We start from the raw sequence: 24,984 nt of genomic DNA, 5'->3' as shown, positions 1-24,984 counted from the left end.
AAACACAGTCACTGATAATCACAGAGGAAAAAATAAAATACCAACTACAGAAACACAGATATTCTCTATCTCACCATTTGCCTTGGGTAGATTACTGCTACTTTGATGATCTGGTCCCGTCTGTAAGTATCCATACCCATACCAAATATAATGAAAATTACTGATCCTATTTAATCACAACTGGTATATATTTTGGCCTTAAAAATGGCTAATATTTTCTGTTTTCTCTATTTCAATAGCATTCTAATGCAAATTGTCATTATCACTAACAGGACCAAATAAATTTTCAGACTACTAATCAGCTTTTAACAAATGACCTGAGCAGAGACGTTTTTGCAGGAGCACGTCGTAAATTGCTGACATCCTCCTCCAAGGTTGCTTGACACACTCTTTGAAGACAAGAAAATCTGACACCTTTTTGGCTGCCCTGGACCATGTGCCAATGTGTTCTTCACTTATCAGTTTCACTTGAGCTCCCCAATGACATCATCTATAAATCAGAGACTTCCATGTGGAATTCCTCCACCAAAAGGCTCTGAAAAGACAGACACGTTTAGCACATTCAGAGACTCCTGCACAATAGAAGCTTTCACAAACTCTTTATGATAAGGACATTATGGCCTCTTGTGATGACTACCAATTACTGAGGTTCCCAGAGCAGGAAGCTGCCCCTCATGGACCTTGCTATACTATTATTTTTTAAAACCATACACTTGTTTTATATTGAATTGGTGAATTTTACAGAGTTTCTGAATTAGTAAACCATGCCTAAGAATCCAAAGAAGAAAACAATATAATGGACAAGCCCATCCACCCATCATACGGTTTATTAAAACTTGGTTCCTAATGCATTTTTATTCGGGGTACTGTGAATCAAACTCAGTGGAACTCAACCACACAGCCTTCTTTTTTTATTTATTATTTGAGTTACTTCTTAGAGACAGGGTCTCACTGAGTTCTTTACTCCTTGTTATCCAGGGAGGCCACCTTACAAATCAGAACCCTTGGGCTAAGGTTGTGGCTCAGTGGTTGACAATGTGCCTACCATGTGGGAGGCACTGGGTTTGATTCTTAGGAAAAAAAAAAGTTTATATATATATATTTTTAAGAAAAATGAAAACATGGGCTGGGGATGTGGCTCAAATGTTAGCGTGCTCACCTGGCATGCATGGGGTGCTGGGTTCAATCCTCAGCACCACATAAAAATAAAATAAAGATGTTGTATACACTGAAAACTAAAAAATGAATACTAAAAAATTCTTTCTCTCTTTAAAAAAAAAGTGAAAAAAAATCACAATCCTCCTGCTTCAGAATCTTCAGCCATTGGTATTTCAGGTGTATGCCACAGCACCTGGGGATTCTCAAGAATTTTGAGAATTTCCGAGTCTTTAATAAAATTTTAACAATAGTGGAATCTAAGCCTGCTGCAAGTCTTTAAAACTTCTAGTACACTGTACCATTAAATAAACTTCTCCATGTTTATCGCAGTTTGTTCAACATAAGCATCACACTACAAAAGTTTGTAAGAAAATGCATACATGAAGGAAAATATGTGATTCAAGGTCCACGAGGTTACTTGTTATTGTTTGGCCCCCAAATTATGTCTTTGGTATGACAAAGAATATTTTAATTTTCATTTAATCATTGTACATTCTCACTATTTGCTCAGCTACAAACCCAAATCCATCAGAAGGTAGCCATCCACCTGCCAGCTCATATGACAACACTACTGTCCAAAAGGGACAGGCAGGTCCTGTCAGGAGATTCTGTAGCCCTCCTATGAATCTGATTCCTACACTGAGGTACTCACCAAGACTGAACTCCTACAAACAATGCCCACACCCCAGGGCAGTTGCATTCATTCACACTGCCAAGGAACAAGCCTGCAACTACTGCCTTTGGCAAATGGATTTATTACAAAGAAGTCCAGACTGCGTCAAGTGCTCACACACCTTCTAAGCAATATTTCTACTAAATCAAAAATGTAAAACTAGGAAATTGCCACACTGACTCATTAGCTGCAAAGAAAGTTTTTGGAAATCCTGGGAAGTGTTCAAAACTATCTTTTAAAGAAGAAGTTTTACAAGATGGCTTAGGCTATATTTATCAAAAACAGAATGGCCACAGCACACTCTTTTGGCCTTCCTTTCAAAATGAGCACTGAGACAAAGCAAAAAGCTGGAACAGAGATAGCAGTGACAATCAACCCATCTTTGGCATGTTGGCAAACTTCAATATTTGGACACAAGTATGTAAGGAACTCTTACCAATGATCGCACAAAATCCATGACACCTGAATAGGTTGTGGGTGAGGTTTTGCTCAGGAGGCTTTGAATCCTTAGGACAGGTAACTGAATTATTTAGCATGAGCAGAAACAGCCCTCTCCACAGCAAGTACTGCACAATATCACCTGATTGGAGGCTGTAGCTTCATTAGTGATGTAGGGCACATGAGGCTAGACACCTAAGGAATGTTCCGGGAGAACATTGATTAGCTGCAGGGCTCTGAGGGTTACCACAAAATTGTTTGGATTATCTTATAATACTCTTTAATGTGCCTACATACAGCACAATACATGAGCCTTAGAACAAGCACAAGTTACAACTGTGATAGTCCCAGAGCCATCAATAGATCAATAAGCAATCAAGGAAAAGGAAGAGGCCAGCTGCAGGGTACACAGACACATCCCTATGGTCCCAGCTGCCAGCCTCACCTCATCTCAAAAAATAACAATTAAAAGGATTGTGGAGAAACTCAGTGCTAGAGCACTCCTGGGTGAAATCTGAACAAAGAGAGGAAAGAAGTTCAGAAGAGCCATTTCACCAATCTGTACCAAAGGCTGCAGTAGAGAGGCCTAAAGTAACATACACAATATGTAATGAAACATTAAACTCAAAAGACTTAAAATACAGGAAAATGGAATCTAACAATAAGAGAGATTTAACCCAGAAAAACATGTTGCTTTCAAATCTTCATGCTGATGCAATGCTCCTCTCCAACCCAGGATGCAGTTTTGTTAGCTCTGAATAGATAAAAAAAAAAAAAAGAAAGAAAGAAAGAAAGAAAAAAAAAGAAAAGAAAAAAAAGAAAAAAGAAATGAAGGCACACACCATTTTCACACACCTACAGTGGTTATCTCAAAATAAATAAATAAAATAAAATTTTCCTCAAGTCTGAACAAGTTCAAATGGATTGGAAACAAGCAAAGTTCTCACCACATTTCTACATACAGGGCTTTTCTCCTTTGTGATTTCCTAAATGCTGTTCAAAGGGACCTGGAAAGTTGAAAGTGTTACTGCAATTTTTAAAGATAGAAAAGGGATTTTCACAGATGTGAATTCTTTTATGCCTTTGGAGAAAACTATGAAAGCTGAATACTGCCCCACATGGCTTATCCTCAGCATTTTCTACAGTATGAGTCCTTTCATACAACTGAACAAAACTAGAACAGCTGAACCCTTTATATTTCTTATTTGCATAGGATTTATTCTTTTTATTCCAAAACAATATTCCCAGTCCTTAGGAAAAAAAATTAGAAAACTAGAAAATTTCCCACATTTCTCACATTCACAGGGCTTCTCTGCATGAGTGTTTTCATATATAAGAAAGGAAATGAAGCTTACAGAATGTAGCAAATCCCCCAAATTAAGAGGGTTTGTTTCTCAATGTGAGTGAAATGGCTTTGAAGGCAACAGGGAAAATGGAATGATTTGTGATATTTTTCACATTTAAAGAGTTATTCAGTTGGATGTGGTTGTGTACGCCTTTAATTCCTGAGACTCGAGAGGCTGATTCTGAAGAATAAATGCTGGAGGCTAGCCTCAGCACCTTACGAAGACCCTAAGAAACTCAGCAAGTCCCTGTCTCAAAATAAAAAGTAAAAAGGAACTGGAATGTAGCTCAGTGGTAGAGCACCACCAGACTAAATCCCCAGTGGATCGATTGATTGATCGATCTCTCTCTATCTCACACATACAGACACAGACACACAGACACATACAAACACATATTTTCAGCAGTGTGAGCATCTCTTGTCTTTGAGGATGACATGAAATATTGATTTACCATATTTCACATTCAAAGGATTTTTCTCCAGTAAACATCGTACATGTATATGAGTGAAACAGTAATAACAGAAGAGTTACCAATTGTTTTCATTCTTACGATTTCTATGCAGTATGTGTTCTTTCACATGTGTGAAGCCAACAAAATGTGGCAAAGGCTTCTCCACGTTGTTGACATTTATTAAGCTCCTCTTCAGTATACATTCTTTCATGTCTGTGGATCTAGCAAAGGCTTTGCCACACTGCTAACATTCTTAGGGCTTCTCTCCAGTATGAGTTTGTTCATGTGAGTGAAGGTAAGAGGACTGAGTGAAGGCTTTGCCACATTGTTTACATACATAGGGCTTCTCTCCAGTATGAGTTCTTTCATGTCTGCGAAGGTCACAAGATCTAGCAAAGGCTTTGCCACACTCCTTACATACATAGGGCTTCTCTCCGCTATGAGTTCTTTCATGTTTGTGAAGGTCACCAGATGTAGCAAAGGCTTTGCCACACTGCTTACATTCATAGGGCTTCTCTCCAGTGTGTGTTCTTCCATGAATCTGAAGGTAACTAGAACTAGCAAAGGCTTTGCCACACTGCTCACATTCATAGGGCTTCTCTCCAGTATGCACTATTCCATGTATTTGAAGTTTACTAGATGTAGCAAAGGCTTTGCCACACTGCTTACAATCATAGGGCTTCTCTCCAGTATGAGTTCTTTCATGTCTGCAAAGGTGAGAGGACCGAGTGAAGGCTTTTCCACACTGCTTACATTCATAGGGCTTCTCTCCGGTGTGTGTTCTTCCATGAATCTGAAGGTGACTAGATCTAGCAAAGGCTTTTCCACACTGCTTACATTCATAGGGCTTCTCTCCGGTGTGTGTTCTTCCATGAATCTGAAGGTGACTAGATCTAGCAAAGGCTTTTCCACACTGCTTACATTCATAGGGCTTCTCTCCAGTATGTGTTCTTCCATGTGCATGAAGCAGATGGGATGCAGCAAAGGCTTTTCCACATTGTTTGCATTCATAAAACATCTCTCCAGTATGAGTTTGTTCATGTGAGTGAAGGTGAGAGGACCGAGTGAAGGCTTTTCCACACTGCTTACATTCATAGGGCTTCTCTCCGGTGTGTGTTCTTCCATGAATCTGAAGATGACTAGATCTAACAAAGGCTTTTCCACACTGCTTACATTCATAGGGCTTCTCTCCAGTGTGTGTTTTTCCATGAATCTGAAGGTAACTAGAACTAGCAAAGGCTTTTCCACACTGCTTACATTCATAAGGCTTCTCTCCAGTATGTGTTCTTCCATGTGCATAAAGCAGATGGGATGCAGCAAAGGCTTTTCCACATTGTTTGCATTCATAAGGCTTCTCTCCAGTATGTATTCTTCCATGTGTATGAAGTGTACGGGATGTAGCAAAGGCTTTTCCACACTGCTTACATACATAGGGCCTCTCTCCAGTATGAGTTCTTTCATGTGTGCGAAGGTCACAAGATCTAGTAAAGGCTTTTCCACACTGCTTACATACATAGGGCTTTTCTCCCGTATGAGTTCTTCCATGTGTGTGAAGGTCACCAGATCTAGCAAAGGCTTTTCCACATTGTTGACATTTATAGGGCTTTTCTCCAGTGTGTGTTATTCCATGTCTCTTAAGCTCAGAGGATGTAGCAAAGGCTTTTCCACATTGTTTGCATTCATAGGGCTTCTCTCCAGTATGTGTTCTTCCATGTGCATGAAGCTGATGGGATGTAGCAAAGGCATTGCCACACTGTGTGCATACATACGGCGTCTCTCCAGTGTGAGTTCTTTCATGTATGTGAAGGTCAACAGATCTAGCAAAGGCTTTGCCACACTCCTTACATTTATAGGGCTTCTCTCCAGTATGCACTCTACCATGTATTTGAAGTTCACTGGATCTAGCAAAGGCTTTGCCACACTGCTTACATTCATAGGGCTTCTCTCCAGTGTGAGTTCTTTCATGTATGTGAAGGTCACCAGATCTAGCAAAGGCATTGCCACACTGCTTACATTCATAGGGCTTCTCTCCAGTGTGTGTCTTCTGATGTATTCTAAGTAATCTGGGATAAGCAAAGTCTTTCCCACATACCTTACATTTGAAACGTACATTCCCTGTGTGTGTGATCCTGTGCTTTTGAAGACTTGTCTGTGAAATAAAGGTTTGACCATCTTGTTTACATTCATAGAGTTTCTCTCCAGAATGAGTTCTTTCGTGTCTTCTAAATAAAGAGGAGAAATGAAAGGCTTTCCCACATACCTCACATTGAAAACGTTTACCTCCACTGTGTGTTATCATGTGTCTTTGAACACCTGGGAGAGAAGAAGAGGCTTCACCACATTGTTGACATTCATAGGGTTGCCACCCAGTATGAGTTTCTTCATGTTTTTGAATGTCATTGGAACAACTGATGACTTTCCCACATACTGTACTTTCATGTGGTCTATCTCCAGTTTGTAACATTTGTGTGTGAACACTTTTGAGAGAAACCAGAGATTTCCTATATTGTTTAAATTCACATGGTTTCTCTTCACATTCTTCATGCTTATAGTATTTGTGTCCATAGTGAGATGTGATGTGCCTATGAAGGAATGAAAGACATATGAAATCTTTTGCACACATAATCAAGTCACATGGATTTATTCTATTAAAATTTTTCTTTGATTAAGAATTGGAATCGATTGGAAGGTTTCCCCACACTATTCTGTGGGGGAAAGTTTGAAGTTTACCATAGGACTTCTTTGAAGAAGAAGTGACCAGCACATAATTGATACCTAACTCATTCACAGTTTTCTATTTATTTATAGGTCTTTACATTTCTACCAACCTCACGTAAAGGCTAGATTTTCTGACTTGTTAAAGTTCTCTGAAAATAAAGAGATTTAAAGGAAACAATCCTTTGCAACACAGCTTCTCTATGGCTATTATTCACATAGTCATATTCACATATGTGATTTCATAGTACTTTTTGCATGTCAAATACTTTGAAAAGACAGAATACCTGTTACAGATAATTATATATTTCTGGTAAAAAAATATTATAAGAATAAATGCATTTCAAATTATGCATACTTCTTTGGTTGGTTTTCTTTAAAAATTATATGACAGTTCTCAGATTTCCTCACGAATTCCTATTGTGAGTACAGTTACCTTAGGTTGCTTCCACAGTTTTCAATCTGATCTTCAGTGGTCTTGTCTACCCACTTGTTACCTAAAATGAGAGAATATAACACTCTTTATGAATATTTAGGAGCTAGAAATGCTTTGCCAAACTGTAGGTGCCATTTATACTTCAATAATTCATCAACTGATTTCCTTTTCACCTTCTACATAAATGACCAAAATAAACATGAGTTCTCCGATTTGATTATTTTAAAACCATCATTATTACCTATAGAATCCAGGTTTCTGATGACTTCCAGCATTACATCTCTGTAAAGGTTCTTCTGGGAAGCATCCAGAAAAGCCCACTCCTCCTTGGTGAAGTTCACAGCCACATCCTCAAAGGTCACTGAGATCTGAAATATCCCACAAATGTATAGTGGAGGCCAGGAAAGATTGACAGCATGAGAAATCTGCACTCAACATGCATGATGTTCACATGATTCCCTGGCCTCCTGATTAATTCCATGATTTGGTCCATCAAATCTTTACTGCACTCAATTTCTTACACCCATTCCAACACTAGAAATTGGCTACTCAGAAGGCAAACATCATAGTGATTTATTCCCTTCCTCTGGGGAGTTCACAGGAAATAAGACAGGCTCCCAGATTACTACTAACTTCTTTAATGGTTGCATCTCTATTCATGTCCTAGAAATGTCCTGTGTGGTACAGAGCTAATATAAGCACTTCTGATAGTACTTATCTTTAGAAAAAAAAGGTGATGAGTAGAAAAATGCAGGAATCATGAAACTAAACATTTGAGAGAGATTCTGCCAACTACAGTGGCTCCCTGTACCTATAAGGTTGATATAGGCAACATGGTATTTACTGATGTCTTGTTTCCTCTAAAAGTCTATTGTTCCATACTTAAAGAAATGCCTAGAACCAGCCCCCACTCCCACCCTCTGGGCATGGGGTCACTGAGGAGATTCCTTCATAGACAACATTTAGACAACATTTCACACCGGTGGTCACAATGTGTTAACTGGAGATTGAGCTTATTCTGGGTGATTACACTAAGAACAACTAGAAGTTTGCAGGTGCTTTACTCCAGAACAAATGTAGTCAACTAGCTTACTATTAAATGACCAAAACAAACATGAGTTCTCTATTTGATTAATTTAATTTATGTATTAATAAACACGACAATTTGATAGCTTTTTGTGGTTACTGTCAAAGTAGAATGGGATAAGTGGAATGATAGCACGTGTCTTAGAAATAACTCAATGAGGACTTGGAAGATGGCGGCGAACGGAGTGCATCACCCTCGTGTACTGCGTCACTATGCAGGTGAATGATGAGTTAGAACGCCCAAATGCTATCTTGTTAGGAATTTCCATCAAAATTGGGGTGCACCAAAACCTAGAGGAAGGATTTCCATAGCCCGAGGATCAGTTGCTGGGGCTCAATAGAGAGCAATTTGTCCACACAGAGATTCAAGCTGCTTATTCAGCGACTTGCCCCGCTGCTAGAGACTGCGGAGCTCGCTGGGAAACGGTGAGCTAGCAACGCAGAGATAAGGCGCTGCTGATTCTGCGGGCGTCTTCCAGCTGTGACCTCACTGTGCTCAGTGCTGAATTCTGGGTTTGAGACAAGGGAAGGAAGCAGTCCAGTCCTCTCCTCCACACCGGTCAGACCACCGAGGAAGCCAGCGGCCACCATCTTGGAGAGCTGACGTCACCATCGCCAATTTTCGACTGATCACATCTCATTCAGTGATAGAACAGGTCTGTGACATTGAAACCATTTTCCATACAGCGGGGAAATCACATAAAATCTCTCCCTGGCTTTCTGGGGGTGTGATTAACAGAGTGAATCTGAGTAGCGGTGTCGGGAAAAAGCAAAGGCACCTGACCCCCAACTCCTCCCTCCCACCAGCAGTGAAAACAAAACCTGTTTCGCAAGCTCTAGGAGGAGGGGCTATTGGAGGAAATCAAAACAATAAGGTGCCGGTTCCCAAAAGCTGCACTCCACGTCCAGGAAACTGCAGGCACAGAGTGTAGTTTGAAATGCCGAGAGGTACCACACGGGGATAGACCTGGCTGACAGGAGAAGTCAGGGGAGTAGAAACCAGGAATTAACCTAAGCTAACAGGTTTTGAGAGACACCAGTGGGGGGAGGAGGGAGCGGCCTCACACAGACTGTTTCCTATAGCCGGAGGACAAAATCTTGGCCCGGAAAGCACAGCACCACCTATTAAAAGTGAAGAAAACAGAAGCCTAACAGTGTCACTTTTTCTTTTAATTTTTTAAAAATTTTTCTTTAATTTTATTTTTTTTCTTTTCTACAATTATACTATTATTTTTTTAAATGTAATTTCTATTTTACTGCATTTTATTATTTTTTTATTATCATTTCCTTTTCTTTTCTATTCTTTTCTCTTTCTTTCCTCTCTCTCTCTACCTTTCTTGGTTTGCTTCCTTATTTTTTCCTATCTTTCCTCTTAAGCATGACCACCCAAATTACGTACAACTTACTAGATGAAAATAGATGAATACTATGAAACAGTCCATAGTCCAACTAAGCCCTTAACTACCCCCAAGTACTCCTGTCTATTCTCTTGTTAATATCCGCCTGCATTTGAGCAACCCCCCAAAGAAGCTAAAATATATTAACCTCAATACCATCAAAGTGCCCGACCTCATCATAAAATCCTAAGTTCAAACCTCAGTTCTATACATGTCATCAAATTCTGTAGACCTCTAATGAAACTAATGAATTTACCTTAAGCACAATTAAACCCAACATCTCTAAACATTGTCTCCCAACACAAAGGAGATATATTGGAACTATGAAAACCAAAACAAATTTAAAGAAGAAAACAGAAACAAAGCAGTCAAACAGAGTTGGAAAGCAACATGAGCACCATGAAAAAACAAGGGAAAAAAGGATTACAAACAATGCAGGAAAGCTTAAATTCACAGGAGAACCTAGAGGCTTTAGAAAAATGGACAGAGAAAGAACTCAAGGCATACCTAACTCAGATGGAACAGAATCTTAGAGAAGACTTTTGACAGCAAGTCCAAACAATGAAAGTATACTTTGAAAATGAATAGGCAAATTCAAATGGCAAAGAATGACCTATACCAGGAAATAGAGATGTTAAAAAAAATCAAACAGTAATCCTAGAAATGCAGGAAACCATAAACCAAATTAAAAACTCAAACGAGAATATTACAAATAGACTACATCAAATAGAAGTCAGAACATCAGATAATGAAGACAAAGTGTATCAACTGCAGAAGAATATAGTCAACACAGAAAGGATCCTAAAAATTCACCAGCAATCTATCCAAGAAATATGGGATGTTATAAAAAAAAAAAACAAACTTGAGAGTCATCGGGATAGAAGAAGGTATAGAGATTCAAACCAAAGGAATGAACAACCTACTGAATGAAAGAATCCTAGAAAACTTCCCAGATATGAAATATGGAATGGATTGCCAAATCCTGGAAGCCTACAGGACCCCAAACATACAAAATCCTAATAGACCAACTCCAAGACACATAATTATGAAGATATCCAACATACAGAACAAGGAGAGAATATTAAAAGCTACGAGAGAAAGAAGGCAGATTACATTCAGGGGCAAACCAATTAGGTTAATGGCTGATTTCTCATCAGAGACATTGAAAGCAACAAGATCCTGAAACAACATACTTCAAACACTTAAAAATAATGGATTCCAACTAAAAATACAGTATCCAGCAAAATTAAGCTTCAGATTTGACAATGAAATTAAAATATTTCACAATAAAAAAAAGTTAAAAGAATTCACAGCCAGAAAACCAGCACTGCAAGGCATTCTGAGCAAAACACTACAAGAAGAGGAATTGAAAAACAGCACCCAAAACTAACATTGGGAGGTAACCCAGTAAAAAAAGAACAAAAAATATAACCAAAAAGAAAAAACGAGCCATATTAAAATAAATACATAAATAAGCATGTCTGGAAGTACAAACAATATATCAATAGTAACCTTAAACGTTAATGGCTTAAATTCAGCAATCAAAAGACAAAGGTTAGTAACCTGGATTAAAAAAACAAATCCAACAATATGCTGCCTTCAGGAGACTCATATGATAGGAAAAGACATACACAGGTTGAAAGTGAAAGGCTGGGAAAAATCATACCACTCACATGGTCCTCGGAAGCAAGCAAGAGTGGCCATACTCATATCGAATAAAATCAACTTCAAACCTAAGTTAATCAAAAGGGATAAAGAAGGCCACTATATACTGTTAAAAGGAACCATCCACCAACAAGACATAACAATTATCAATATCTATGCACCAAACAATGGTGCTGCAATGTTCATAAAACAAACTCTCCTCAAGTTCAAGAGTCAAATGGACCACAACACAATAATTATTGGTGACTTCAATACACCGCTCTCTCCGTTTGACAGATCCACTAGACAAAAGCTGAATAAAGAAACTGTAGAACTCAATAACACAATTAATAACCTAGACTTAACCGAAATATATAGAATATATCAACCATCATCAAGTGGATACACGTTCTTCGCAGCAGCACATGGATCCTTCTCAAAGATAGACCATATATTATGCCATAGGGCAACTCTTAGTAAATATAAAGGGGTGGAGATAATATAATGCACCTTATCTGATCATAATGGAATGAATCTGAAAATCAATGATAAAAGAAGGAAGGAAAAATCTTGCATCTCCTGGAAAATGAACAATATGTTACTGAATGATCAATGGGTTACAGAAGACATAAAGGAGGAAATCAAAAAATTCTTAGAAATAAATGAAAATACAGACACAACACATGGGAATCTATGGGACACAATGAAAGCAGTTTCAAGAGGGAAATTCATTGCCTGGAGGTCATTCCTCAAAAAAAGAAAAAACCAAAAAATAAATGAACTCACACTTCATCTCAAAACCCTAGAAAAGGAAGAGCAATACAACAGCAAATGTAGAAGAAGGCAAGAAATAATTAAAATCAGAATGGAAATCAACGAAATTGGAACAAAAAAAATGAAAAAATTGATAAAACTAAAAGTTGGTTCTTTGAAAAAATAAGTAAGATTGACAGATAGTTAGCCATGCTAATGAAGAGAAGAAGAGAGAGAACTCAAATTACCAACATATGGGATGAAAAAGGCAATATCACAACAGATACTACAGAAATACAGAAGATAATTAGAAATTATTTTGAAACCCTATATTCCAATAAAATACAAGATAGTGAAGATATCGGTAAATTTCTGAAGTCATATGACTTGCCCAGATTGAGTCAGGAAGATATACACAATTAAAACAGACCAATGACAAATGAGGAAATAGAAGAAGCCATCAGAAGACTACCAACCAAGAAAAGTCCTGAAACAGATGGATATACAGTGGAGTTTTACAAAACCTTCAAAGAAGAATTAATACCAATACTTTTAAAGTTATTTCAAGAAACAGAAAAAGAAAGAGATATTCCAAATTCATTGTATGAGACCAACATCACCCTGATACCGAAACCAGACAAAGATACTTCAAAGAAAGAAAACTACAGACCAATATCTCTAATGAACATAGATGCAAAAATCCTCAAAAAAACCCTGGCGAATCAAATACAAAACCATATCAAAAAAATTGTGCACCATGACCAAGTAGAATTCATCCCTGGGATGCAAGGCTGGGTCAATATACAGAAATCAATAAATGTTATCCACCACATCAATAGACTTAAAGAACCACATGATCATCTCGATAGATGCAGAAAAAGCATTTGACAAAGTTCAACATCCCTTTATGTTCAAAATACTAAAAAAACTAGGGATAACAGGATCTTACCTCAACATCATAAAAGCTATATATGCTAAACCTCAGGCTAGCATTATTCTGAATGGAGAAAAACTGAAGGCATTTCCTCTAAAATCTGGAACAAGACAGGGATGCCCTCTCTTACCACTTCTATTCAATATAGTTCTCGAAACACTGGCCAGAGCAATTAGACAGACGAAAGAAATTAAAGGCATAAAAATAGGAAAAGAAGAACTTAAATTATCACTATTTGCAGATGATATGATTCTATACCTCGCAGACCCAACAGGGTCTACAAAGAAACTACTAGAGTTAATAAATGAATTCAGCAAATATAAAATCAACACGCATAAATCAAAGGCATTCCTGTATATCAGCGCCAAATCTTCTCAAATGGAAATGAGGACAACCACCCCATTCACAATATCCTCAAAAAAAATAAAATACTTGGGAATCAACCTAACAAAAGAGGTGAAAGATTTATACAATGAAAACTACAGAACCCTAAAGAGAGAAATAAAAGAAGACCTTAGAAGATGAAAAAATATACCCTGTTCATGGATATGAAGAACTAACATCATCAAAATGAAAATATTATCCAAAGTTCTCTATAGGTTCAATACAATGCCAATCAAAATCCTAAGGGCATTTCCTGTAGAAATAGATAAAGCAATTATAAAATTCATATGGAAAAACAAAAGACCCACAATACCAAAAGCAATTCTAAGCAGGAAGTGTGAGTCAGGCGGTATAGCGATACCAGAGTTCAAACTATACTACAGAGCAATAGTCACAAAAACAGCATGGTACTGGTACCAAAACAGGCAGGTGGACGAATGGTACAGAATAGAGGACACAGAGACCAATCCACAAAATTACAACTATCCTATATTTGATAAAAGGGCTAAAAGCATGCAATGAAGGAAGAATAGCATCTTCAACAAATGGTGCTGGGAAACTCAAAAAAATTAACAATAAGAAAACAAATAAGGGCTGGGGATGTGGCTCCAGTGGTAGCGCGCTCGCCTGGCATGCATGCGGTCCGGGTTCGATCCTCAGCACCACATACAAAACAAAAATGTTGTGTCTTCCGAGAACTAAAAGAAATAAATATTAAAACTCCTCTCTTGGGCTGGGGATATGGCTCAAGCGGTAGCAAGCTCACCTGGCATGCGTGCAGCCCAGGTTCAATCCTCAGCACCACATACAAACAAAGATGTTGTGTCCGCCGAAAACTAAAAAAAATAAAATATTAAAAAAAATTCTCTCTCTCTCAAAACTCTTCTCTCTCTTTCTCTCTCTCTCTCTCTCTCTCTCTCTCTCTCTCTCTCTCTCTTAAAAAAAAATAACCCAATCAACAAATGGGCCAAAGACTTGAACAGACACTTCTCAGAGAAGAACATACAATCAATCAACAAGTACATGAAAAAATGCTCACCATCTCTAGCAGTCAGAGAAAAGAAAATCAAAACCACCCCAAGATACCATCTCACTCCAGTAAGATTGGCAGCCATTATGAAGTCAAACAACAAGTGCTGGCGAGGATGTGGGGAAAGGGGTACTCTTATACATTGCTGGTGGGACTGCAAATTGGTGCAGCCAATTTGGAAAGCTGTATGGAGATTCCTGGGAAAGCTGGGAATGGATCCACCATTTGACCCAGCTGTAGCCCTTCTCGGACTATTCCCTGAAGACCTTAAAAGTGCCTACTACAGGGATACTGCCATATCGATGTTCATAGCAGCACAATTCACCATAGCTAGACTGTGGAACCAACCCAGATGCTCTTCAATAGATGTATGGATAAAAAAAAAATGTTTCATTTATACACAATGGAGTATTACGCAGCACTAAAAAATGACAAAATCATGGAATTTGCAGGGAAATGGATGGCATTAGAGCAGATTATGCTAAGTGAAGCTAGCCAATCCATAAAAAACAAATGCCAAATGTCTTCTTTGATATAAAAAGATATAAAGAGAGCAACTAAGAACAGAGCAGGGAGGAAGAGCAGAAGGAAAAGACTAACAATAAACAGAGACATGAGGTGGGAGGGAAAGGGAGAGAAAAGGGAAATTGCATGGAAATGGAAGGAGATCCTCATTGTTATACAAAATTACATATAAGAGGTTTTAAGGGGAATGGGAAAAAAAACAAGGAGAGAAATGAATTGTAGTAGATGGGGTAGAGAGAGAAGACAGGAGGGGATGGGAGGGGGAATAGTAGAGGATAGGAAAAGTAGTAGAATACAGCAGTCATTAATATGGCATCATGTAAAAACGTGGATGTGTAACCGATGTGATTCTGCAATCTGTAATTGGGATAAAAATGGGAGTGCATAACCCACTTGAATCTAATGTATAAAATACGATATGTCAAGAGCTTTGTAATGTTTTGAACAACCAATAAAAAAAAATGAGAAAAAAAAAAAGAAAGAACTCAATGACCCAAAAATGTCACCATGGGCTGGAGATGTGGCTCAAGCGGTAGCGCGCTTGCCTGGCATGCGTACGGCCCGGGTTCGATCCTCAGCACCACATATAAACAAAGATGCCGTGTCTGCCGAATACTAAAAAATAAATATTAAAAATAATTCTCTTCTCTCTCTCTAAAAGAAACAAAAAAAACAAAAAACAAAAATGTCACCTTGTCCAAACAACAGCCTTACAAAATTTTATAACTCTGAAAAAAATCTTGTTAATAAATAGCAGGCACTACTTTTCTAAGCCTCACAGCAACAATGAATATCCAATGATTTTCAAACTCTTCTTAACAGCAGCAGGTTCACTACCATAATATACAGTCATGAGACACATACCAATGTTCTGCTCAAGGACATTTTGATCAAGGGTGGGCCACATTTGCAATGATTGTCTGTTGTGAAAAAGATTCATCGTGCCTGTAGCAATGGTGGTGCAAACAAACCTAAGGCAGAAGCTCTTCCAGAGTGTAGTAAAGCAACAAGTTTGTAGCCCAGAATTGTGAACTATCCCACACTGTCTCTGTGTGAAAGAGGCCACCATTCACATCTGTAAGCATGCTATGATGTCTGCACAGTGATGGAACAAAGAAAATGTCTCTGCCACTTACACAGAAGCATACTCAAGGACTAAAACCATACAGAACCACCCCAAACAATGAAGAACCCACAATTACCCTCAGAGACATCAGCCCAACTCTGTCAGGACAATGATGCAGACAGGAGGGCTTCATGGACCTTCAACCAAACGGGAAGCACATTGAGGTCTCAGGGTCACAGCAACACTCCACAGGACATAAACCACACCCCTACAAGTGCACCACCAGTGAAATCCCATGTATGCTCAAAGAACATGAGAGCTAAAGCAGAAATCAGATCACAAGAAGCTGAAAAGCCTCCAGGGAATGGGACATGAAACACAGGGCTCTGAACAGACACAGGACAAAGAGGTGACTCAAGAGAAAAGGTGACCATTTTGAAAGAAAAAATGTAAAAGTCCATCATAGGAAATTCATAGAGAACACCAGAGGTGGCGATGTAGTGGTGTCTAAGTCATCCAACGCACATTTCAGAAAAGAAGAGCTAAAAGCAACCAATGAAACTGCCACTTCAGAAAACCAGAGAAAGAAGAGCAAGGTAAACCTAAATTTACCACAGGTAGTTTGCCGCAGTCTGGCTGGGCACAATTCAGGAGCCACTTGTCAAAAGAAACAAATTTCACTTTTAGAACCACACACGCCAAACAAAAAAGCTCCTCAGGAAAAACCCTCAGAGCCCAACTGCCTCCACCGGCTTCCCACAAGACTCTCAACCTCCCCCACTCCTCCGGCTCTTGAGGCCGATTTGCTGGGTCGTGTGGGTGGAGCCTAAAATGTCGCCGAATGAGCAGCTCCGTAGGCTGAAAGGGCGGGCAAACAGTCCAATGAGCATCACCGCAGAGGAGCCAATCAGCTAGAAGTTGCTGGGGCCGCTGTGAGCCAATCATCAGCTGGCAGTCTTAAAGTTTGCTGGGGCCCCTTCGGCTGTGGCTCTCAACAGTAGGTAACAGAGAAAGTGTTAATGAAACCACAATCAGGAAACCCACAGTCTGCAAAGTCAAGTTCTTCATGAACATCAGCATCACTGATTAACTGACAAAAGGCTAAGAATACAGAGGACAGGGACTGGGGTTGTGGCTCAGTGGAAGACTGCTTGCCTAGTGTTTGGGAGAAACTGGGTTCAATTCTCACTGCCACATAAAAAGAAAAAAAGTAAAAGTGTAAAATATACAACAATATTAAAGAAAAAAACAACGAGGACTGAAAACCTACTAACACATTTAAAAGTGTCATCGTCAACAATGCATTGGGACTTCAGATTATCATAACTGTGCTTGACACAAATTAGACAACTTACAGAAACTGGACCATTTCTTTGAGAGAGACAATCTCCTACAACTTACACACAAGGGGTAATACACAAAACAGATGAGCCCATGGCTGCTGAGAAAAACAGACTCAACAACTAATTACTTCCCAAAAAGGCGAGGCAAGGCTCTGACATCTCAAACAGGCTTCCATGAGACACATAAGAACTGCCACCAATTTTCTACTTTGTTTCCAGAACATAGAAGCTGAGTTAACACCTCCTAAGTCTTCCTGAGGCATAAGTTACCATATTATCCAAATTAAATAAAGAAAAGTATTGAATAGAAAACTATGAATGATGCTCATAATCATAAATGCAAAATTTAATCATAAATGCAAAAAAATGTACAATTAAGTCATCACACTCCAAATGTCTATGCAAATGATGTGAAAATTATGGGCACAGGAACCCTAACTGCAGTGACTACAGCAGCAATATCCACAACGGCCCAAACCTAGAGGCAAGGAAGATGCACCTTTCAATACTGAATGGACAAGCTGAAGTTTAACCACACCAAAGAGCATCACCCAGAAAATGAGCTCTGCAGCCTGGAAAGATACAGCACCCTTAAAGGCACACTGGTAAGTGAGAGAAGCCAGTTTGAAATGGCCAAGTGCAGTAAGATTCCAAGTCAAGAACATTCTGAAAAAGACAACATTATAGATGCACTAGCAGAACTGATGGGTGCCAGGGACTTAGGGAGCAAAGCAGTGAAACTCTTCTGTATGACATTATCTTGTATACGACGTGACACACACGATCACATCACAAGGAAGAGGAACCCTAAAGTAAAGGATGAACTTTGGCTTATCCTAAATGTTGCTTCATCCATTCTATTTATCAAATGTTCAAAACTGGTTTAGTAACTAACAAACACCCTACACCAATGCAATATGTTGAAAACAGTGGAGACTATCAGCTGGAGAGAAGGGGTATTTGATACTATGTGTAATGGCACGTTTAATTGTCACCTTGATTGGATTAAAGGATGGTGATGATTAATGAGCTTCTGGGTGTGTCCATGAGGGTGTGTCTACAAATGATGGGTATATGGGAAAGTGAGCCAAATTGGAGAACCTCGTTAAGCTAGGCAGCACCATCCAATAGGAGGGTGTCTTGGGTGGAACAAAATTCTTCACTCTCCCAAAGTGGACTCTGCCAGTGATTCTTTAGTGAGTTTCCAGAATCTTTGGTCTGGACTAAGGCAGCACCATTAATCCCCCTTGTTCTGAGGATTCAGCCTCTGCAACTCGGCAGCTACCACTTCTCAAGCTCTCCAGCCTGCAGATGGCCACTGTGGGCATCCACCTTCGGGTCAATTAGGCAAATCTAATGAATCCCCTTTGATAATCATACTTCCTCTAGATACTGTTACTCTAGAGAACACTAACTAATAAACTATGTAAGCCTAAAATTGCTCATAAAAACAAAGTTTATCTAATAAAGAAGTAAATAAACTACCAAGCCATGAAGTTTTAAAAATGTATACATAAGAAACAATATGATATGCTAAATACCTTTTTCATAATAATGCAAAAATAAAGCAAAGAGGAAGAGTCATATTTACAAATTTCAAAAGTATGAACAACAGGAAGAAAACTGATTTTCAATGCTATTTTCATCTGAAAAAAAATTGGATGATAACTCTTCAAAACTCACTCCAACTGCTGGTGTAGTGATGTGCATCTGTAATTTCAGCCATTAGGGAGGTCAAGGCAGGGAAATGGCAAAAGTTTGAGTCCCGTCTCAGCAACAGAGCAAGACACTCAGAAATTTAGTGAGACTGGTCTTCATCAAAAATAAAAAGGGGGTCTGGGACTGTAGCTGAGTGGCAGAACACTTGCTAACGTGTGTGAGGCACTGGGTATGATCCTCAGCACCACAGAAAAATAAATAAAATAAAGGTATTCTGTCCATCTACAACTATACAAAATATTTTTAAAAAAAGAAAAAGAAAAAATACATAAATAAGAAGGGCTGAGGATGTGCTCAGTGGTCGATTGCCTGTAGGTTTATTCCCCAGTAAAACACCTGCCCACCACCAGAACATTGCTCACAAATTGAAATTTATTTCTGGAAGATAACTAAGCATGAGCAAGTCCATGGCATCAATTCCCAGCACTCAATAAGGAAGCAAATAAATAAACAACAGTCTACAATACTAATTCTCTTGGGCTGGAGAGTAGCTTGATAAAATACATGTAATGAGAGAGAAAAATGATTATGATACAAAAGGAACACAATTAGAGGCATAAAAACACAACAAAATCAGTATAAAGACACCACACTTTCTCACAAAGAAGATTGAATGTTCCCATGTTCTAAACTCTCTGAAAAAACACTGAGCTTTTCAGCAAATTCTGTAAAATTTAGGGCATGGTTTACTGTATTTTGGAGGTAAACTTAAGAAAAACTATATCTAAAAATGGAAATAAGAGGGTTGGGATTCTGGCTCAGCAGTAGAGTGCTTGTCTAGCACGTGAGAGACCCTAGGTTTGATTCTCAGCATCACATAAAAATAAATAAATAGGTATTGTGTCCAACTACAGCAACAACAAAAAATACTCTTCAAAAAATTGGAAACAGTAAACTGTATCTAAGACCAGGCAAAATGTTGTACAGGACAGAGAGAATAGAGAGAGCATTTATGTTACACCCAAGTTTCATAAGCTAAAAGGCTAGCTCCCAAAGGGGTGGCCCTAAGAGGAGGCAGTTGGGAGGGAACAGGAATTAGGTGACATGGTGAGGGGATCACCACCCTTATTTAGACCCATGGATCTCTCCTTTGCAGAAAGCAGGTATCATTTACTCTTTCACTGATATTCAGTGATTAAATGATTACAATTGGGTATTCAAGGCATTGCCAAAATTGTCCTTAAAAATTACAATGAAGACAGGTGTGATGGTGCACACCTGTAACCCCAGCGGCCCTAGATTATGTAGCAAGACTCTGTCTCAAAACAAGGAATCTAAAAGGGGCTGGTGGTTAAGCACCTCTGGGTTCCATTCCTGATAACAAAAAACCACACAGTTAACATGAACCTGCCAAGGTCAGACAACAACGGTGAAAAACTGTCGTCCTTTGTCAAATTCATCACCTTATGAAGGAAAGATTCTAGTTTTCATGAAATCACATTCATAAATTTGTCCACTACTATTTTAGTAGAATTGGACTCAAATTCTGCAGCAATAATGCAAGACAGACTTTCTCTGTATCTTATGTGGTATTTAGGAATCCAAGGTTGGATTTCAATTTGAAACCACTGAAAAGACAAATCTGAATCGTACAAACTTTCTATACATACTCAGGGGTAGCAAAAGGTAAATTAGGTAATTAAATGTTTTCTTTTTCTTTCTTTCTTTTTTGTTTGATACCCCCGAGATTAAACCCAGAGATATTTTACTACTGAGCCACATGCCCAGTCATTTTTACTTTTTATTTTGAGACACAGTCTCACCAGGTTGCATAAAGCCTTGCTAAGTTGCTAAGGCTGTCCTCAAATTTGCAACACTCCTGTCTCAGACTCTGGAGCAGAAAGGATCACAGGTGTGCACCACTGTATCTGGCTTTAATCTGGGATTTTTAACAACAACAACAACAACAAAAAGGTGGATTTTAATCCGCCACTCTCTTGCCTCTTTAATAATAGTCCATCCCATTTGGCTCTGAATAAATAAACCTTGGCCTCAGATAAGTGAGCACATCATTTCAAAATGATACACAGAAAGCTTTGGTGCTGAGGGAGAACAGATGTGTCAGACTCAAGGGGCAGGGAAGGTCCCTGACAGCTGGGACATGCTTCCTTCTGGTCTTGCTCATGAAAAGCATCCAGGATCACCCTCCCAGGCACCTGTACCATGACTCCAGTCTATGAGGCTTTTAAGCTTTGCACACCTCTGCACTGGGGTGGGTGGTCCTTATGCTCTGGGAGAGGGTTTGCTCCTTCACACCATGAAAGACTAAAAGGGCAGGAGTCACTGCTCACCTGGCCCCTCAGCACCAGCATCCACAGGCTGACTATCCGCCTGAATCCAAGGAATAGGAACAGAACTTGGGGAAAACAAGGTCCCAAGAAGTAGCTGTTTAGATGAGGCCTTTTCTAGAAGATTCCTCAGCCCAGGGCCCCCAGCAGCTTCCCTGAGAGGCTGCACCTCACACCTCAGGCTGTCCTCTGGGAGCAGCTGACCCAGGGCCTGAAATTCTGTTCACCCTGCATGGCACAGGGCAGCTGTGGGCACTCTGTGGCAGCTCCAGGAAAGGATAGTGACTGAGGACATGGGACTCTGGGAGGTGTCCAAAGAGAACCTCTGCCCAAGAAATCTGACATGGTGCCTACACCTAAGGAAGATAAAAGAAAAAGCACAAGATTTTTACAGCTGTGAACTCAAGTTCTCTATACAGTTGCATCTACATCAAAGAACCTTCAGAGTACTTGACTTTGGCTAACTAGACCACCATGAGGGTGGAAAGGCAGGGTTCGGTATGGAGAGCAAACATTATCTTGGGCTATCTTAAGCCCTTTAACAGCCAATCATCTTAATTTCTGTATCAGACCACAATCTCACAACTTCTCAGAATACATCACTAGCCTTACCAGACGTCTCCAAAATCTAGCAAATCTCACAATGCAATAACAGATATACAGAAGAAATTTTCTTTATTTTTTTTCTGTACCCCAACAATCTGATGTTCTTACCAATGCAATTGGTTGATGCAGTAATACAGAGTTTCTTTTATAAAAGTTCATGGAGGCCAGGCACACTGGCACACAACTGTAATCCCAGCACCTTGAGAGGCAAAGATAAGTGGATTGCTAAATTCAAAGCCAGACTCAGCAATTTAGTGAGACCCATCAGGAACTTAGTGACATCTTGTCTGAAAATACAATATAAAAAGGTCTGGAAATGTAGCTCAGTGTTTCAGTGCCCCTGGGTTCAATCCCTGGTATATTAAAAAAAGAGACTGAAAAAAAGAAAGAAAATTAGAGAGAAAGAAAGAAAAAAAAGAAATGATGTAATCTCTTCCAAGCAGGGTCACACACATCATTCAGGGTAACTCGAATCCATGTTCCTTAGTATGATAATTAATATTTGGGTTAAAATGAACTATTTTCTGTAGCTGGGGTTGTCGATGCCTTTAAACCCAACAGATTGGGAAGCTGAGACAGGAGGATCACAGCTTTCAGGCCAGGCTGGGCACCATAGCCAGATCCTTTCTGAAAATCATACTGAAAAGAGCTGGGGATGAAGGACAGTAAAGGAATCAGACACTATTGTAGTAGCATCCTCTTTTTTCACAGAAAATTTTAACTGGGATTCTCCAGAAATCTTCACCATGGCTAATTTTTGGACTGTCAACAAAAGAGTGTCCACAAAAAAGTTCAGTGTAGATAAACTTCCTATTTTTGTGTTGCCCTATTTTACTGGGCTGCTAGTCTGGAAGAAATCAGCACTCCTTGGCTGGGGATGTGGCTCAAGGGGTAGCACGCTCGCCTGGCAAGGGTGTGGCCTGGGTTCGATCCTCAGCACAACATACAAACAAAGATGTTGTGTCTGCTGAGAATTAAAAAATAAATATTAAAAAAATTCTCTCTCTCTCTCTGTAAAACAAAAATTAAAAAAAAAAAAAGGAAAGAAATCAACACTCCAGGTCCTGGACTCCCCCTTACTAGTTTTTTACACACTTGTATCCAGAATAGTAGTTTGTAGAAATGTGCAAACAAGGCCTCTGGCCTTGAGCTGGGCTTCACAGACAAATAACCAACTGGGCTCCATGATAACAGCTGGTGGGGGAGGAAAGAAAGGGGAGAAGAAGCTCTCCCCTCCTCAGGAACTGTCCTTGAAGGGTTAACTTAGCCAGAGTAGAGAAAGAAAAACCTGCTTTTATGTGAGTGATGTGACAATTTGACTATGGTGACTCCACTTTGTGAACTCAGCCATGACACTCAAGAAGCTCATAACTGGGGCAGTTTGAAATATTTTGCTCATCAAAATTCCCCAAGAACACAGAATGATCTTTGGGGCCAACTGGAGACTAACTGACCACAACTTTCAGGCTTGCTTATGTTGCCTGAACACCCAAAATTCCCTTTTGTGGTTTTTGTGCTTAAATATGGAGCCAACTGAAGGCAGGGGCACCACTCTGACCATCTCATTCTTTCGAGAGCACAGTGTCTGCCACTGGCCAGCAATAAAGGCTTAACTGGAATGAGACTGTGTGGTCTGAGAGTTATTTGGGGGTCCTGGTATTACAATGTGAACTTCTGAGGCCTTCCCCTTACATGCTGGGTATAAAATTCTGAAACCACCTGAACTCGGGGTTCAGGGGATGGATGGATTGATTACAGCAAAAACAGTGCCCTCTGAGACTGGCTGCAGCCAGATAAAACTGTTTACAACTACCTTCAGTGCCTTGCCTCCTTAGTCCCTACATCGTTATTACCCTGTGAGCTTACCTAACTACAGGACTGGTGTGACTCTACAAAATGGACTATCAGAAAAAGGAGCACTTATACTCTATTGATGTAGCCCAGAATTCCATATCCCTGGGATCTATAAACAACCCACTTATTTCCTTTAAAGCAGTTATTCTGACCAAACACAAGGAAGTGTTAAGTGCTCATTCTTTCCCCTCAAGGATAATAATCACAAATTGAAAACAAATGCTTTCAAAAGTGTTCGTCTTGCCAGGGACATTGGCACAGGCCTGTAACCCCAGTTAAGCGGGAGGCTGAAGCAGGAGGATCACAAACTGCAGGCCAGCCCAGATTCCAACACAAGGGGAAGAGAGGAAGAGAGGGGGAAAGGGAGGGGGAAGGGAGGGGGAAGGGAGGGGAAGGGAGGGGGAAGGGAGGGGGGAGGGAGGGGGGAGAGAGGAGGGAAGGAGGGGGGAGGGAGGGGGAAAGGGAGAGGGGAAGGAAGATTGATTGACTCTTTCCAATATTTCACTAAGCGATAATGACAATTAGCAGACGGTGTCTATTTGAAACGAGTGGGAAGAAGAATGTGAGGCTGAGCTGTGAGGTGGAGGGAGGTGGCCTTTTAGAAGGCAGGAGGCGCCTGCAATTTGGAGGACCTCCACTGGGTGGAGCTCCACTGGGAGAAGGAAGGTGCACTTATGGTCCTGCTTCCTACACGTTGGGAAAAGTGAGTGCGGGCCACAGGTAGAGAGCAAAGGGGACACCTGGGACCTGAGCCACCCTTCCAAACCAAGGGAACCAGGGGACAGGACCCAGGGCCACCCGACAGCGGCGACTCCGCGCGCCAGTCCGCAGCTCGCCCGCCCGCCAGGCCCCAAGGCAGGTGCTGACCGCCTACCTTCTGGGAACTCACCATTTTTGGCTTCTCTGGTGACCTGGCGTCCTCTGGAGGAACCTCTGGGCACCCGAGATCCCCGAGAACACGGGCAGCGCAGTCACCTGGGTCCCTGGAGCAGAGAACACGGGGCCTGGAGCAGGAGCAGCCCAGTCGGTGAGGAAGAAAAGCCCGCGAGCTTGCGGAAGCCCGCCCTTCCCCTCCCTCTGCGCACTGATTGGACAGTTCCCCCCAGCGACCCGGATGGATGGCCTCCAGGCCCGCCTC

The 24,984-nt window shown here is 40.2% G+C and overlaps 1 protein-coding gene across 1 annotated transcript; it reads right to left on the bottom strand.

The window, feature by feature from the left end:
- Positions 1-4,260: 4,260 nt before the first annotated feature.
- Positions 4,261-24,916, bottom strand: LOC144371518 (uncharacterized). Its single transcript, XM_078033835.1, has 4 exons — positions 24,736-24,916; positions 7,459-7,585; positions 7,218-7,278; positions 4,261-6,648 (listed from the first exon to the last, which is right to left on the bottom strand). The coding sequence occupies exons 1-4, from the start codon at positions 24,736-24,738 to the stop codon at positions 4,320-4,322; spliced, it is 2,520 nt and encodes an 839-aa protein (XP_077889961.1). The 5' UTR covers positions 24,739-24,916; the 3' UTR covers positions 4,261-4,319.
- Positions 24,917-24,984: the final 68 nt, after the last annotated feature.

The sequence above is a fragment of the Ictidomys tridecemlineatus genome, chromosome 16 (assembly GCF_052094955.1).
Source record: "Ictidomys tridecemlineatus isolate mIctTri1 chromosome 16, mIctTri1.hap1, whole genome shotgun sequence".
In the NCBI taxonomy this organism is placed as follows: Eukaryota; Metazoa; Chordata; class Mammalia; order Rodentia; family Sciuridae; genus Ictidomys; species Ictidomys tridecemlineatus.
The sequence above is the reverse complement of the archived record's forward strand: the minus strand, read 5'-3'. Positions and strand labels throughout refer to the sequence as shown.